Raw genomic sequence first — 14,190 nt, forward strand, 5'->3', positions numbered from 1 at the left:
TTTCCTTTCTCTATACTCTTTTAACTTGGTTGCTAATTAAAAACTCTTCACCATTCATGGATGCAGCAGAGTTGGGATGCAAAGATTTCCCTATTTTTCAGGGGCAAAGGTGTCTCTAGACATATTTATTCTCATGAAAAAAGATTAGAGATTTCCTGTATCTTGCACAAAATCTATTTACATTTTGTAAACTCCAGAAATTAAAACATCCAGAAGGAGATAGTAGTACGAAGTAATCTAACTAAGAAGGAAAAGAGAAAACTGAAGGGGAAGAGTGAAGTAGAAAGGTGTTATAATTTTCTTTAAATATTAGAGATCCAACTTACTGTTTGATCCAAAAGGATAGAACTGTGAGCAGAAGATGGATGAAATTTCAGAGAAGCAGATTTTGGTTCAACATAATGAAAATCTTTATAAAATTTACATTTGTCCAAAAGTAGAATAGTCTACTTCAGGAGTTAGCAGGCCTCTATAGAAGCCTTCAAGCTTAGGTTGCACAAATTTACAGCAGGACCATAAAACCATGTAAGTCAAATTCAGGTCAGAACAACTGTTGTCTGAGAAATTTTTCTCACTCATGATTTTCTGGGAGGAAGGAGGAAGTATCCCACATAACACCCCTTTCTTCTTCTACCTTGTTGGATTCTTTGTGTGAGGTCTTTTGTCCTTAATGAGTTTTTCGGTTTAGATCTCTGTGTTTCTGGTGTTCTGGTTGGGATATTTGAAGTGATGAGGTATGAAATGTCAGAGCAAAAGATTTGTGGAAAGAGCTCTGATCTTTCCACATCATAGCAGGGACTTTAAAGTGATAGAATATTTGTTATTTGGCTTATTCATCACAAGAAACTATGAATCATAAGGAAGTGATGTTATGAGCCATTTTCAGGAATGCAGAAATCAGTTTTTACCAAGTGAGACACTGTTGTAATAATGTGAAAGTTTTCAGCTTTAAATTTTCCATTCTGCAATCACAGTTTGGGTAATCAATATAATGATAGAAAGAATAGTAGAATTAATAGCTTCATTAATTCAAAGTAACCTATTTAGATAAAAATATTATCATTGGACAGAATGCGACATTTGGAGTCTGTCATCATGAGTTCAAAAGTTAGTTCATCCACTTGGACCTGACTTTAAAGGGAGGATTAGCACTTTTGATGTGAGGGCTTGTTGAACCTTTGGTGTCTACCTTCAATACAAATCTCACCTGTGGCTCCAAGAAGCTTTAAGCATGTTCAGCAGCCACACCCTAATGAAATCATCTCTGCAGATAGGTTTATCCAAGGTTAGGATAATCATTAGGCCCTAAGTGACTTAGGAGGTGTCTATTACAAGTATGTAAAGACTTTCTCCTTGGAAAGGATGAATGAGAACAATTTATTCTAAGGGCCATGGAGGCAACTGAAGCTTTAGCCAAGGGCTAAAGCATCCCAAGCCATTACCAGTTGTCCTGATTCTTGCCTTGCTGTTGGACTAATATGACAGTGGAAGAAAGGAGAGTGAGCTTAATGGCTTTGTGCATTTCAGCCACACTTAAATTCATGCACAAATCAAGATATCACCTTGTAATCTCATTTGGACCTTTTAAAAAATTAAGGACAAATAACTAATCTCTGAGATTTCACCTTTACATCCTATAATCTTAGTCTATTGTTTTTTTCAAAATTAGCTTAAAAAACACATACAACTGAAGCTCCAAAATACAAAAATTCATTTGTTGTAGTGAACAAGAATCCAGACTTGCATTTTAGTACCAGCTCTTTTCTTGATTGGCTATATGACCTTAAATGAACTCTCATTTTGCTTGTTTATAAAATGAGAAAGTTGGCCACCTGAGCCAAGACTCTTCCAATTTTCAGTTTATAGTTATTTAACTAGTCCAAAGTTGTTTCCATCTCCAAAAGTTGAGAATTGTATCCATTTTACCTTGAAACTGATGTTAATTCTAAATTGAACTTCGAATTAAATTCTTGAAGAGAAAATAAATTAGGCAAAGATGATGGCTTATAGATTAACTCTTGACCTTTCCACACTCAAATTCATGATTTGACTACACATAAGGTGATAGGTGCCTTCCTTTGCAAGAACTATATATACCATTGCATTCTAACTTTAGGCAACACAGCAAACAAAAGTCAATGAACATTTATTATGTGCTTACTGTGTGCCAGACACTGTGCTAGCATTGGAGACATAAATAAAAAGAAAAACCAACCCAGATGTGCCAAGACTCCATCTCCTTTCTTTTCCCAGGAAACAACAATGATAATGATGTCACTGACTTTTCTCATTATCATGCAGGGGAGATAAATTAGTCTATGATGATTTAAATTTTAATTTTTAAGTTGTAAACTGGTGGCCATTTGGGCTTTATGTCACCCTCAGGAGAAAAAAATGCCAATTTAAGGCCATAGAGGGGGCATATTTTTCATGTATATTGAGAAGATGGGAGAGTAAGGGATTCCTGGTGGAAGTAAAAAGTCTTTTGAGAGATCTTTTTATGCTTAAAGATCAAATTATATACTTAGGTATAAAAATTTGTTAAAGAATATTGATGTTACTACAAAACACTTCACAAAAATAAAACTAGATCTAAATAATTGGAAAAACGTTATTTACTCATGGGTAGGATGAGCTAATATAATAAAAATGACAATCCTACCTAAACTTATTTACTTATTCAGTGCCATACCTATCAAACTACCAAAAATCTTTTTAACAAAGTTCATCTGGAAGAACACAAAGTTAAGAATATCAAGAGAACTAATGAAAAAAAATGTGAAGGATGGGGACCTAATAGTACCAGATCTTAAATTGTACTATAAAGCAGTGATCATCAAAACAATTTGGTACTGTCTAAGAGATAGAAGGATGGATCAGTGAAATAGACTAGGGGTAAATGACCTCAACAAGCTAGTGTTTGATAAACCCAAAGACCCCAACTTTTGGGACAAGAACTCACTATTTGAAAAAACCTGCTGGGAAAATTGGAAAACAGTATGGAAAAAATTAGGTTTAGATCAACATCTTACACTCTATACCAAGATAAATTCAAAATGGGTAATGACTTTAAAAGAGTCAAATCGTAAATAAATCAGATGAATATAGAATATATATACCTGTTAGATCTGTGGTAAATGAAGATGTTTTTAAGACCAAGTAAGAGATAGAGAACATTACAAAATGTAAAATGAATGATTTTTATTATATTAAATTAAAATAGTTTTGTACACACAAGACCAATACAACCTAAATTAGAAGGGAAACATCAAACTGGGGAAGATTTTTATAACAAAATTCTCTGACAAAGGTCTAATTTTCCAAATATATAAGGAACTTAGTCAAACTTATCAGAAATCAAGCCATTCCCCAATTGACAAATGGTCAGGGGACATGAATATGCTATTTTCAGATAAAGAAATCAAAACTATCAATAAGCACATGAAAAAATGTTCTAAATCTCTCATAATTAGAAAAATGCAAATCAAAACAACTCTGAGGTACCACCTCACACCTAGTAAATTGGCCAATATAACAGTAAAGGAAAATAATAAATGTCAGAGAGGATGTGGCAAAATGGAGACACTAATGCATTACTGATGGAGTTGTGAACTAATCCAGCCATTCCGGAAGGCAATTTGGAATTATGCTCAAAGGTTTTTAAAAGAATGCATACCCTTTGATCCTGCAATACCATTGCTGGGCTTGTACTCCTGAGAGATAATAAGGAAAAATACTTGTACAAAAATGTTCATAGCTGTGCTCCTTGTGGTGGCAAAAAATTGGAAAATGAGGAGTTATCCCTCAACTGGGGAATGGCTGAACAGATTGGGGTATATGATGGTGATGGAATACTATTGTACTGTAAGAATTGATGATCTAGAGGCTTTCAATATGAACTGGGAGAGCCTAAATGAACTGATGCAGAGTGAAATGAGGAGAGCCAGGAGAACGTTGTACACAGAAAGCAAAACATTGTGGAACAATCCAATGTAATGGACTTTGCTACTAATATCAATGCAACAAGCCAGGACACTCCTAAAGGACTTATGGGAAAGAATGCCAACCACATGGAGAGAAAGAACTATGGAAATTGAAATGAAAAAAACATATGACATCACTTATCACATGTATATATGGTTACGTGATTTGGGGTTTTGGCTTTAAAAAATTGCTCTATAGCAAAATGAATAATATGGAAATAGTTATCAAATGACAACATATGTACAACCCAGTGGAATTGCTTGTTGGCTGGGGAGGAGGGAGAAAGAAAATGAATCATGTAAACTTGGAAAAATATTTTTAAGAAATAAATTAATTTTAAAGTTTTTGTAAAAACAAAACACATGCAACCAAAATTAGAAGGGAAGCAACAAACTGGGGAAATTTTTTTATAACAATTTTTAAAATAAATTTCTCTGACAGATATAATTTCCCAAATATATAAGGAACTTAGTCAAATTTGCCAAAAATCAAGCCATTCCCCAATTGACAAATGGTCAATTTTCAGATGAAGAAATCAAAACTAAATAATTACATGAAAAAGTGTTCCAAATCCCTCCTGACTAGAGAAATAAAAACCAAAACAACTCTGAGGTACCACCTCATACCTAGCAGATTGGCCAATATAACGGTAAAGGAAAATAATAAGTGTTGGAGGGGATGTGGCAAAATTGGGACCATAATGCATTACTGGTGGAGTTGTGAAATGATCTAACCATTCTGGAAGGCAATTTGAAATTATATCCAAAGGGCTTTGAACGATTGCATGCCCTTTGATCCAGAAATACCACTACTGACTGTAACCCAAGGTGATAAAAAAAAAAGATGTTTGTACAAAAATATTTATAACTATACTTTTTGTGATGACAATAAATTGGAAAACAAGGAATGGCTGAACAAATTGTGGTATATGATGGTGATGGAATTAATGGAATACTGTTGTTCTGTAAGAAATAAAAACTGCTTGATTTCTATATGAACTGGAAAGACCTCCATGAACTGATGCAGAATGAAATGAACAGAACCAAGAGATCATTGTACACAGAAAGTGAAATGTGGAACGATCAAATGTAATAGACTTTGCTACTAGTAGCAATGGAATGATCAAGAACAATCCCAAGGGATTTATGAGAAAAAACACTATCCACATCTAGAGAAGGAACTACAGAAGTAGAAATGCAAAAGAAAAATATATGCTTTATCATTAGGTTATATGGGTATATTATTTGGGGTTGTGGTTTTTAAAAGCTGACTCTATTATAAATATGAATAATACAGAATAGGTTTTGAGTAATAAGATATGTATAAGCCAGTAGAATTGCTTGTTAGCTCTGGAAGTGGGGACAAAGGAGGGGAGGGAGAAAGCGTGAATCATGTAACCATGAAAAAAATATCCTTAAAAAATTAAAAATAATAATAAAAATAGATAAGAAAGAGAACAAAAAAAAAGAATGTTGAAATTTTAACTTGGCAAATAATATAAGTTGACAATATTGTGTAATCAACTCTAAGCAATTATGTCTGTTTTTGTTTTAAGGTATACAATGAACAGATTCGAGACCTCCTAACAAATTCAGGACCACTGGCTGTCCGTGAAGATGCCCAAAGAGGGGTAGTAGTTCAGGGATTAACATTACACGAGGTACATAGAGTAGATTGGTTTTGTTTTGATTAGAATGTTAATAAGTAAAATTTTTAAAGCATCATCCACCAGTTTCTTTTTTGTTTTCTATTTTACCCTCAAAAAAGGAAACTATTTTCAAAACCATTTCAAAATATGAAATATAAAATTATAATTAATGAAGCATCCTTTTTATTTTGTGTCATTCAAAAAATAGCATACAATTGTATGACACAATATTATAATTTCTTGGTCTTTTTCCAAAATGAAATTCATAAGGTCTTTGAAAGGGGAGCAGATTCTAATGTTTAAACAAAATACCCTATGATCTTGGACAAGTTACCTAAGTACTTAAGCTCAATTTTCTCATGTAATAAATTTAGGGTAATGGTTAAAATTATCTCCAGCATCCCTTTCATGCTGGAGATTTTCAATTTTAAGATTATTCTAAAGTATCTTCAGTATTAGAGATGACTGGTTTTCCCTGTGTTCCTGTTGTGTCTCTTCCCCTCTTCCTGTACCCCCAACACACAGACCTCAAGGTGTTAAATTGAATTTATAATGAGCCACTTTGTTTTAGTTTTTTAATTTATAACTTTTTGCACTCTTCATCATAGATTTAAAGATGGAAAGAATCTTTAAAAGACATAATGCTATTCATTTCATTTTATATGTGAGGAAATTGAGACAAAGAGAGGATAACTTACTTCCCCAAAGCCATACTATTTATTTTGAGGTTCAGTAGCAGAAAGCTAATTTCTGAATGCTTCTTTTCCAAAATTTTTTAGCCTAAAACCTCCCAGGAAATTTTACAGTTGTTGGACGATGGAAACAAGAATAGGACCCAACATCCCACTGATGTAAATGCTACCTCCTCTCGTTCTCATGCTGTTTTTCAGGTAAAGTGAGGCCAAGAGATCTCAGTCCTGATGTCTCAAGTATCATTGTTTTAAAATGCTATTCTAAAATTCTTTAAAAGATAAAGAACAAAGTTTTGGAGTTAATAGATTTGTAGAATATTTTCTTCTTTTTTATTTATCCTTAGCTTCTCTCTTAGAATCAGTACTAAATATCTGTTCCAAGGCAGGAGAGTGGTAAGGGCTAGGCAGTGGGGTTGTGACCTGCCCAGGTTCACATAGCTAAAATGTATCTGAGTCCAAAATTGAACTCAAGACCTTCCCTGGTCTCTAGGCCTAGCTATCTACTGAGGTACCTAGATGCCCCTAGAATATATTCTTTATGCACACTAGGAATTCATTCCATTAAATGCTTTTCTACTCCTAATTTAATGTGTTCTATAACATGTAGTAGATTTTACCACAAACAATGCTTAGCATTTAGATGACATATAGAACTTACTCCTGCCTTTGTCAAACCCCAGGGTCAGTGTTTGTTTTTTGTTTTTAATCTTTAATTGATGAAAGATATTTGAGCTCAATCAACTTTTGGTGTTACTACTGCACATTTGAAACAAACCACAAACCATTCTGAAAAATAAAGACATTTGAAATTAATTGCTTTAATTATACTATATTGCCCATAGAATTCTTTAAATTGTAAGATTCTGTTATGCTGTTAAAATATAATTCCAAAATGTAGTCCCACCAAACTTTTTTAGACATGAAAGTCCAGGGCCTCTCATCTCAGAGCCTGGCTCTCAAATCCACTGACTTACTGACTTACCCAGCTACCCCTTGAATACACATTCTTATGAAAACTTAAGAAAGTTTAATAAGGAGAGTGATAACTGTGTTTTCCTTGGTGGCTCTGCCTGTATTGTATAAACTTCTATTTGCCGCCAGATTTCTTTCACTTGTGAACACATGTGCAGTGGATAATTCTAAACACCAAGGATACAGACAAATAAGTCAGAATGTCACTGTACTCAAGGGCCTCCCATTAGCTCTCAATTTAGTCTTGATCAGGAAAGGCTTCCTCACACTTAGTCCTTCTAGAACTGGACTGACCTGCCCTAAAAACAATGAGATTTTCTTCCTCTTTGTTATTCTTCATACAGTTTCTAAATGGGCTCTTTTCAGATGTGGTGAAGAAGGGATACTTGGCTGGTTATTGGCTGAATAATATTGTCTTAGATTCTCTAGTAGTGATTCTCTGGTTGTGAGCACTGGAATTTCTTTCTCTGATTATTGTCTCCTGGACTTCCTTAGGTCTCAGATTTTCAGAGTTGGAAGGGAGCTCATTGCTATGTAGTCTGAGCCACTTAAAAGACTCCTCTTTATGATCCTCCTAGTAAATGGTCATGTTTTGTTGAAGACCTCCAGTGATGGGAGGACCCACTCCATTCTGAGCCAACGCTCTTCCCTTTGGAGTGGTCTCATTGTTAGGAAGTTTGTCCTGATATTAAGACTAAATTTGTGCCTCTGCAATTTATTCTCATTAGTTGAAGTTCTGACCTCTGGGACCAAATTGAACAACTTCAATCTTTCCTTCAAATCCATGAATACAGTTGTCATTCCACTGTACTTATCCCCAACTAAACAATCCCAGTTCCTTAGGTGAACCTTATATATCATGAACCTGAGGCTTTTTACTATTCTAATTCCCTCCAAACATTCGTCAACTTTTCAGTTTTTAAAATGTGGTACCTAGAATTGTACATGATACTTCGCCTTAGCTTAACTGTAATAATGCCTTTTCCCCTATCCTTTTGGTATATCATAGCAAAACCAAGATCACAGTAGCTTTTCAGTTGCCTAGTTTTATACATGTTGTCTTCCTATTGGAATGTCCACACTGTGACAAGGAAATCACTTTTAAAAGACTGATATATATTAATTTAAGGTCGCCAAGGAATTCAGCTATGTAATTCCTTAATGAAACTCAAGTCAGCCGTCAACCTTTTATGGAGTTTTAATTACAAACAGGAGGAAGAAAGGAATTAGAGATAGAGAGATAGAGAGAGAGAAAGGGGAGAGAAGGGAATAGGGCTTAAATACCCATTCTGTTTAGGCTGGGCCAAAAGGCCCAAGCCCTTAGATAGCTGGGGCAATGAAAAGAGATCAGTCCCTATTACTCACGTGACCAAAAATGGAGAAACAGTCTCTGGGGCCCCCACCTTCAGCTTCCTTCAGCGCAAGCTTCTCAGAGCACACCGCAACCACTCCGACCAACTCCTCAACCACCTCGAGTCTTCAGACCCCCCTATCCTTAAGGAAACCATCCAAGTTCCCTCCCCTCAGTCCTCACATCTACCAATCACCTGTCCATCAATTTCCCTGTGCCAATGGAGGCTCTAGCTTAACCCAGGACCGCCCAGAGGTCTCTGGCTTTGCACATGTCTGTTGAAGGTCATATTTTCAAATAATTAAATCTTTGATCCTTTGCTACAGCCCTTTCTAAATCCTGTTAACCTGAGTAGGGTAGAGATTGGAATATTTAAATTTTGATCTATGCTGCAGCCCTTACTCAATCCTGTTAGGACTGAGTAGGGTGGAGATTGATTCCAAGTATCTCCATTGTATCAATTCTAAAATCAATCATGACTCAAAGAAATTCCTGTTCTATGCTTAAGCATAGGTCAAAGTCCTTTCCATTGTTCAGCAAAAGGTTTCTGTCCTAAAGTAATCTTAAGAAGGTAGGAGAAGGAACCTCCCATGCCAATGGGGTTCACATTCCAATAGTCAAGACCCACTATCAATAGGAAATTTTTCAAGTATGAAATTTCCCAATGGTGAAATTTCCAACATTTATAAGTCTAAGAAATTTTGAGGTTTACAACACCTTGAAAGAAGGGCCTGCTTTTTACTTTTCTTTGCATCACCAACACTTAGCTTTGTACCTAGTGAGTGTTTAGGAAATGCCTATTGATTGACTGCCATGTCACAATGTTGACTTGGATGACTTTTCTTTAAATTTTCAACACACTTACCTTCTGTCTTAGAATTCCTTTTCTAAATATTCACTAAGCAGCCCCTTAATAAAGCCCTCAAGAATTTTGCCAGAAAGTGAAATAAAATTCACTGGATTATTGTTTGCAAAATTCTTTTTTTTTTTTTAAATAAGGCCATTTTCCCTTCAATTCTGTGGTATTTCTTCAGCTTTCAGAGCTTGCAAACAACAGTCATTCCCCAGTTTTCAGTACCCCCAAGATGTACTTCATCTGGTCCTGGTGACTTGTACTCAGCAAAGGCCACTTAGGCTCAAATCCTTACTACTAAATAACTTATTTATTGATTTTAGGTATCAACTTCCATTTAGCCTTTTCTGTTTTGTCCTTTCCAGTCCAGAAATTATTCCTCTTAATAGACAGAAAGAAGCAAAATATAACCTCCAACACTATCAGCTATCATTAGCCCATTCTGTCTGAGAAGTACTATCCTTCCTTGAGCTCCTTTTTCTTATCTTTCAACTTCTTTACCAGCCTCAGCTCTTTCTGGGCTTTTTATTGCCTTTGTTAATATGGGATCATACCATTCATCCTTTATTACTCATCTTTGATTCCATCTTCGCTATATGCCTTTTTTACCCCTAAACTTTTATCTTTTGTCTTAGAAGCAATACTAAGTATCACTTCCAAGGCAGAAGAGTGGTAAGGCCTAGGCAGTTGTAGTTAAGTGACTTGCCCAGGGTCATATAGCTAAGAAGTGTTTGAGGCCAGAATTGAACCTAGGACTTCCTGTCTTTAGGCCTGGCTTTCAATCCACTGAGCTGCTGAGCTTCCCTTCTATGTGCCTTTTTAAAACTCTTAAATTTGTTGGAGAGTTTCCTATGTGACCGTAGTAGCCTTCTTAAATTGTTGCCTTTTTTCTTCAACATTAGATTTATTTTTCTTTTCATCTTCAGAATTTCATGCTTTCAAACTCTCCTGGGACTACAGAATTTTCATCAATGAGAATCTGCCTATCCTTCCTCTGAACACTTTGAAGTCTTCTCTCTAAAAGTTCATTATGTGTATCTGATTCTTATTCCCACCACAATCTTCAGATTAAAATACCTAAATATTCTTCCACTCTATTAGCCCTAATCTGGTCTCACTGCCCTAACATCTAATACCCTTCTCCTTTTTTCCAGTCAAATGGCTACCTTCACCTCTTGCCGTAAGTCCCTGTTCAGCATCTTTCCTCTCCACTCCATCTTCTAACACAGCAGAAAATACTACTTTACTAAGTGACGCAAATGTCACTTCTCTATTTAAAAAGTCATCAGGTTTTTCTGTCATTTTGACTCAGGGTGGGAGGTCATTGGACTTCTGGTACCAGCCTGCCTTGACAGCCTAATTTTATAACCTTCTCTTTCATATTCTGTTCATTCCAGCTAAACTGGCCTATTCTCTCTGTTCTTTGACAAGCTGCCACCCATTCTGTGCATTCCTGCAAGCTATCTACAGTGTCTATAGTGGATTCAGTCTTCATTTCTTCATCTTAGAAGCCTTATATGTACCTTGAGGCTCAACTCTCATCTTCTTCTGTGATGCCTTCTCAGATATCCAGTTGCTGGAGCACCTTCTTTTCAAATTGTATTTACTTATCTAGTGTGTATATCTCCTTCTTGACCTCAGCCCCTAAGGAGAATGAATATTCCCTAAGGGCAAAGACTGACTTTTCTTTGTATCCCCACTTACATTAGTACCATGCATTCAGTAGGTGTTTAATAAATGTTTGTTGGATTCTAGTCTAAGAAGTACCAGCAAAATGAAAAAAATTGTTTTGCCTGTATTTGAGATCTATGGCCCTTTGATATATGGTATGTCTATATAAAGTTATTATTATACTGTGATTAATGAGGATTTTTGTTATTTTTATTAATTTTGATAATACTGGAAAAATTTGTTGCATTTTAGTTTTTCTAAAGATAAATATTATTAATTGAACCATATATTCTCCCATGTACTCTAGACCTAGAAATAGTGACCTCCTTGCTGTTCCCAGAAACACTACACTCATCTCCAAACTCTAGACATATTCACTGGCTATTCCATATACCTGGAATGCTCTCCCTCCTCATCTCCACCTCCTGTGTTCCTTTAAGACTCAGCAATAATCCCACTTTCTACTGGATACCTTTTCCATCCTTTTTACTTTTAGGATCTTCTATCTTTTGATTATTTCCAATTTATCTTGTATGTGGCTTGTTTGTACTGTTGTAAGCATTAGCTCTTTGTTACAAACCAGGAGCAGGAAATCCTATTTCAGTACATAGTTGTTTAGATGTTGTCTCCTATGTTTAGATTGTAAGCTCCTTGAAAACAGAGCCTGTCTTTTGCTTTTCTTTTTAATCTTAGTGCTTCACATAACAGATTTATTAAATGTTAATTGATTGACATTGATTTTTATCACATTTCACTTTTAATTTTATGGGATTTTTTCCTGTATTTTACAAAAGATTTACTTAAGACAACAAGACAGAACAGCAAGTATAAATCAAAATGTCTGTATGGCCAAAATGTGTCTCATTGACCTTGCGGGATCTGAACGTGCCAGTGCCACAAACGCCAGAGGAAGCCGTTTTAGGGAGGGCGCAAACATCAATCAATCACTTTTGGCCCTTGGAAATGTCATCAATGCCTTAGCAGATGGGAAGGTTAGTATCTTGGACAAATGTCTTATACAGAATATTTAAAATTTCATGTGAGAACAATAGCCCCAGTAACTACACCCACCCAACAAACTTTAAAGAGGATAAACAGATTTTTACATGTAGTTCTGTTCTCTCAGAGTATATCAGGTAATATATGTTTTTAATTTTCTATTCTTCTAATAGATATTACTTGAACTAAAATTATTAAATATCAATGAATGTGCTTTATGTAGAATGTTCTTCAACTGGGATGAAATCTAGCTAGAATGTGTAAAAGACTTAGTTGTCATAAAGAAGGCCAGAATTAAATAATTTTAAAGAAATAAAACCTTAGAATTTAATATTTCTTAACATTTTATGTCATTTTTAGACAAATTATATTTATCAAATACATCATGTTGGTATTTTTGCATTTATGTAATATGCATCTGACGTGCTCCTTGTTTTAAAGTCATTTTAAAGGTTTCATTGATTACTAGGTGAGAACTTATTCACTATATTTATTTTGAATTTCAAACATTTTCCCCTGAAGGAAAAGTAAATAACTTAAGGGATCATGGATTGGATAGAGGGCTTTTGAATTGCCATCTGTCTAGTGTATTCTGTGTTTAAATATTGGATTAAAATTCTAGTTATTAAATTTTATTTTAATCCTTTTTGGTTTTGTCCTAATTCTAATAACCAAAACCACAAGCGAACTGCCCATGTATTTATACTTGTAGGACTTCCTGACTCAGGGTAGTTTTACACCCTTTAACAGTACAATATTTGTTTGGGGTAACAGATGAGTGAAATTGCAAAGTTATCATTGGTTTGTATAATAAATAGGCCTCTCATGAAGAGGAGCCTCAGCTTTAGTTTATTTTCATGTTTTATTTGTTTTCCTGTTGTTCTCTGAAAGGAAAAGCATAGGTATCCTTGAGAAAGTAAAGGAAAAATATCAGTAAAGAACTTTCTTATACACATGTATGAGTTGATGTTTTACCTTCTCCCTACCTGAATTCTTTTCCCCCTTGACTTTGTTGCCCACCTTTACTTTGTTCTGATGTGATAAATGTGGGCAAGGTTGAGCAGGGCTGAGAATCTCAAAATGCCTTGGCAAGTGGTTTACATTTGAATTTGGAAAATGACACATTTTTGTTCTTTCAGAGAAAAAATCAGCATATTCCTTACAGAAATAGCAAGCTAACTCGCTTGTTAAAGGATTCCCTTGGAGGAAACTGTCAAACCATCATGATAGCTGCTGTTAGTCCTTCTTCTATGTTCTATGATGACACGTATAACACTCTCAAGTATGCCAACCGTGCAAAAGACATTAAATCATCTGTAAGTGAATTTACACTATTACACTTGTGAAAGGATTTTCCATATGCTTGTTGTTCTATGGAGCATCTTATTGAGGGGGAGCATTAGTGGGCTGGGAATTACTTTAGGAGAATTTCTTCATTCTGCCTCACTGTTGAGTGTAAAAGATTCTTGAGTAACTACTTGGTTTTATTTCTCCATTAGGATATCTGAGGAAATATTAACTTAGACTATTTTGAGAGAAATACTTGCAAGTCATTTTTCTCAAGCTTTTTGTCATACATACATATATATGTGTATATGTATTTAACTATCATATTAATTGCTTATCTTAGTCTTCTTTGTTCCATTTGCTGCAACTTCACTATTAGCACAGCAGAAGAGGAAGATATCCTTATAAGATGGAAAGCCACAGGGTGGTTTTCATCTGTTTTATGGCCACCATTATTCAAAAAAATAAATAAATTAGAGGGTCCCCACCTGGTGCTGACTGACTGAACATAGAGGGATTAGGTCTACTGACAGCCAAGAGTTTGTTACCAGACTTATTTTAAAAGCCTTTCCAGTCTGGTTGATCCTGAGAACTCAAGGTTATTATTCTCTTAATCTTTTCTTACCAATAGAATGAGCCCTGGCCTGGAGTCAGATTCCAAGTTCATATCCCACCTCTTTCACTACCCATTTGATCTTGGGCTAGTCACTTTTAAATGAAGGTGTTAGACTAA

The 14,190-nt window shown here is 35.2% G+C and overlaps 1 protein-coding gene across 3 annotated transcripts in view; it reads left to right on the forward strand.

Moving 5' to 3' along the window:
• The window catches only part of KIF18A (kinesin family member 18A), a 110,110-nt gene that overhangs the window by 22,024 nt on the left and 73,896 nt on the right, over positions 1-14,190 (forward strand). For all 3 annotated transcript variants that reach the window (XR_008912762.1, XM_056801993.1, XM_056801994.1), the window contains exons 5-8: positions 5,540-5,644; positions 6,412-6,522; positions 11,966-12,163; positions 13,310-13,486. Coding sequence is in view for 2 of the 3 variants with exons in the window: in XM_056801993.1 (XP_056657971.1) it covers positions 5,540-5,644; positions 6,412-6,522; positions 11,966-12,163; positions 13,310-13,486 (591 nt within the window). In the remaining variant the exon portion in view is untranslated. The remainder of the gene's footprint in view (positions 1-5,539; positions 5,645-6,411; positions 6,523-11,965; positions 12,164-13,309; positions 13,487-14,190) is intronic.

This window comes from Monodelphis domestica, chromosome 6, assembly GCF_027887165.1.
Source record: "Monodelphis domestica isolate mMonDom1 chromosome 6, mMonDom1.pri, whole genome shotgun sequence".
Taxonomy (NCBI): Eukaryota; Metazoa; Chordata; class Mammalia; order Didelphimorphia; family Didelphidae; genus Monodelphis; species Monodelphis domestica.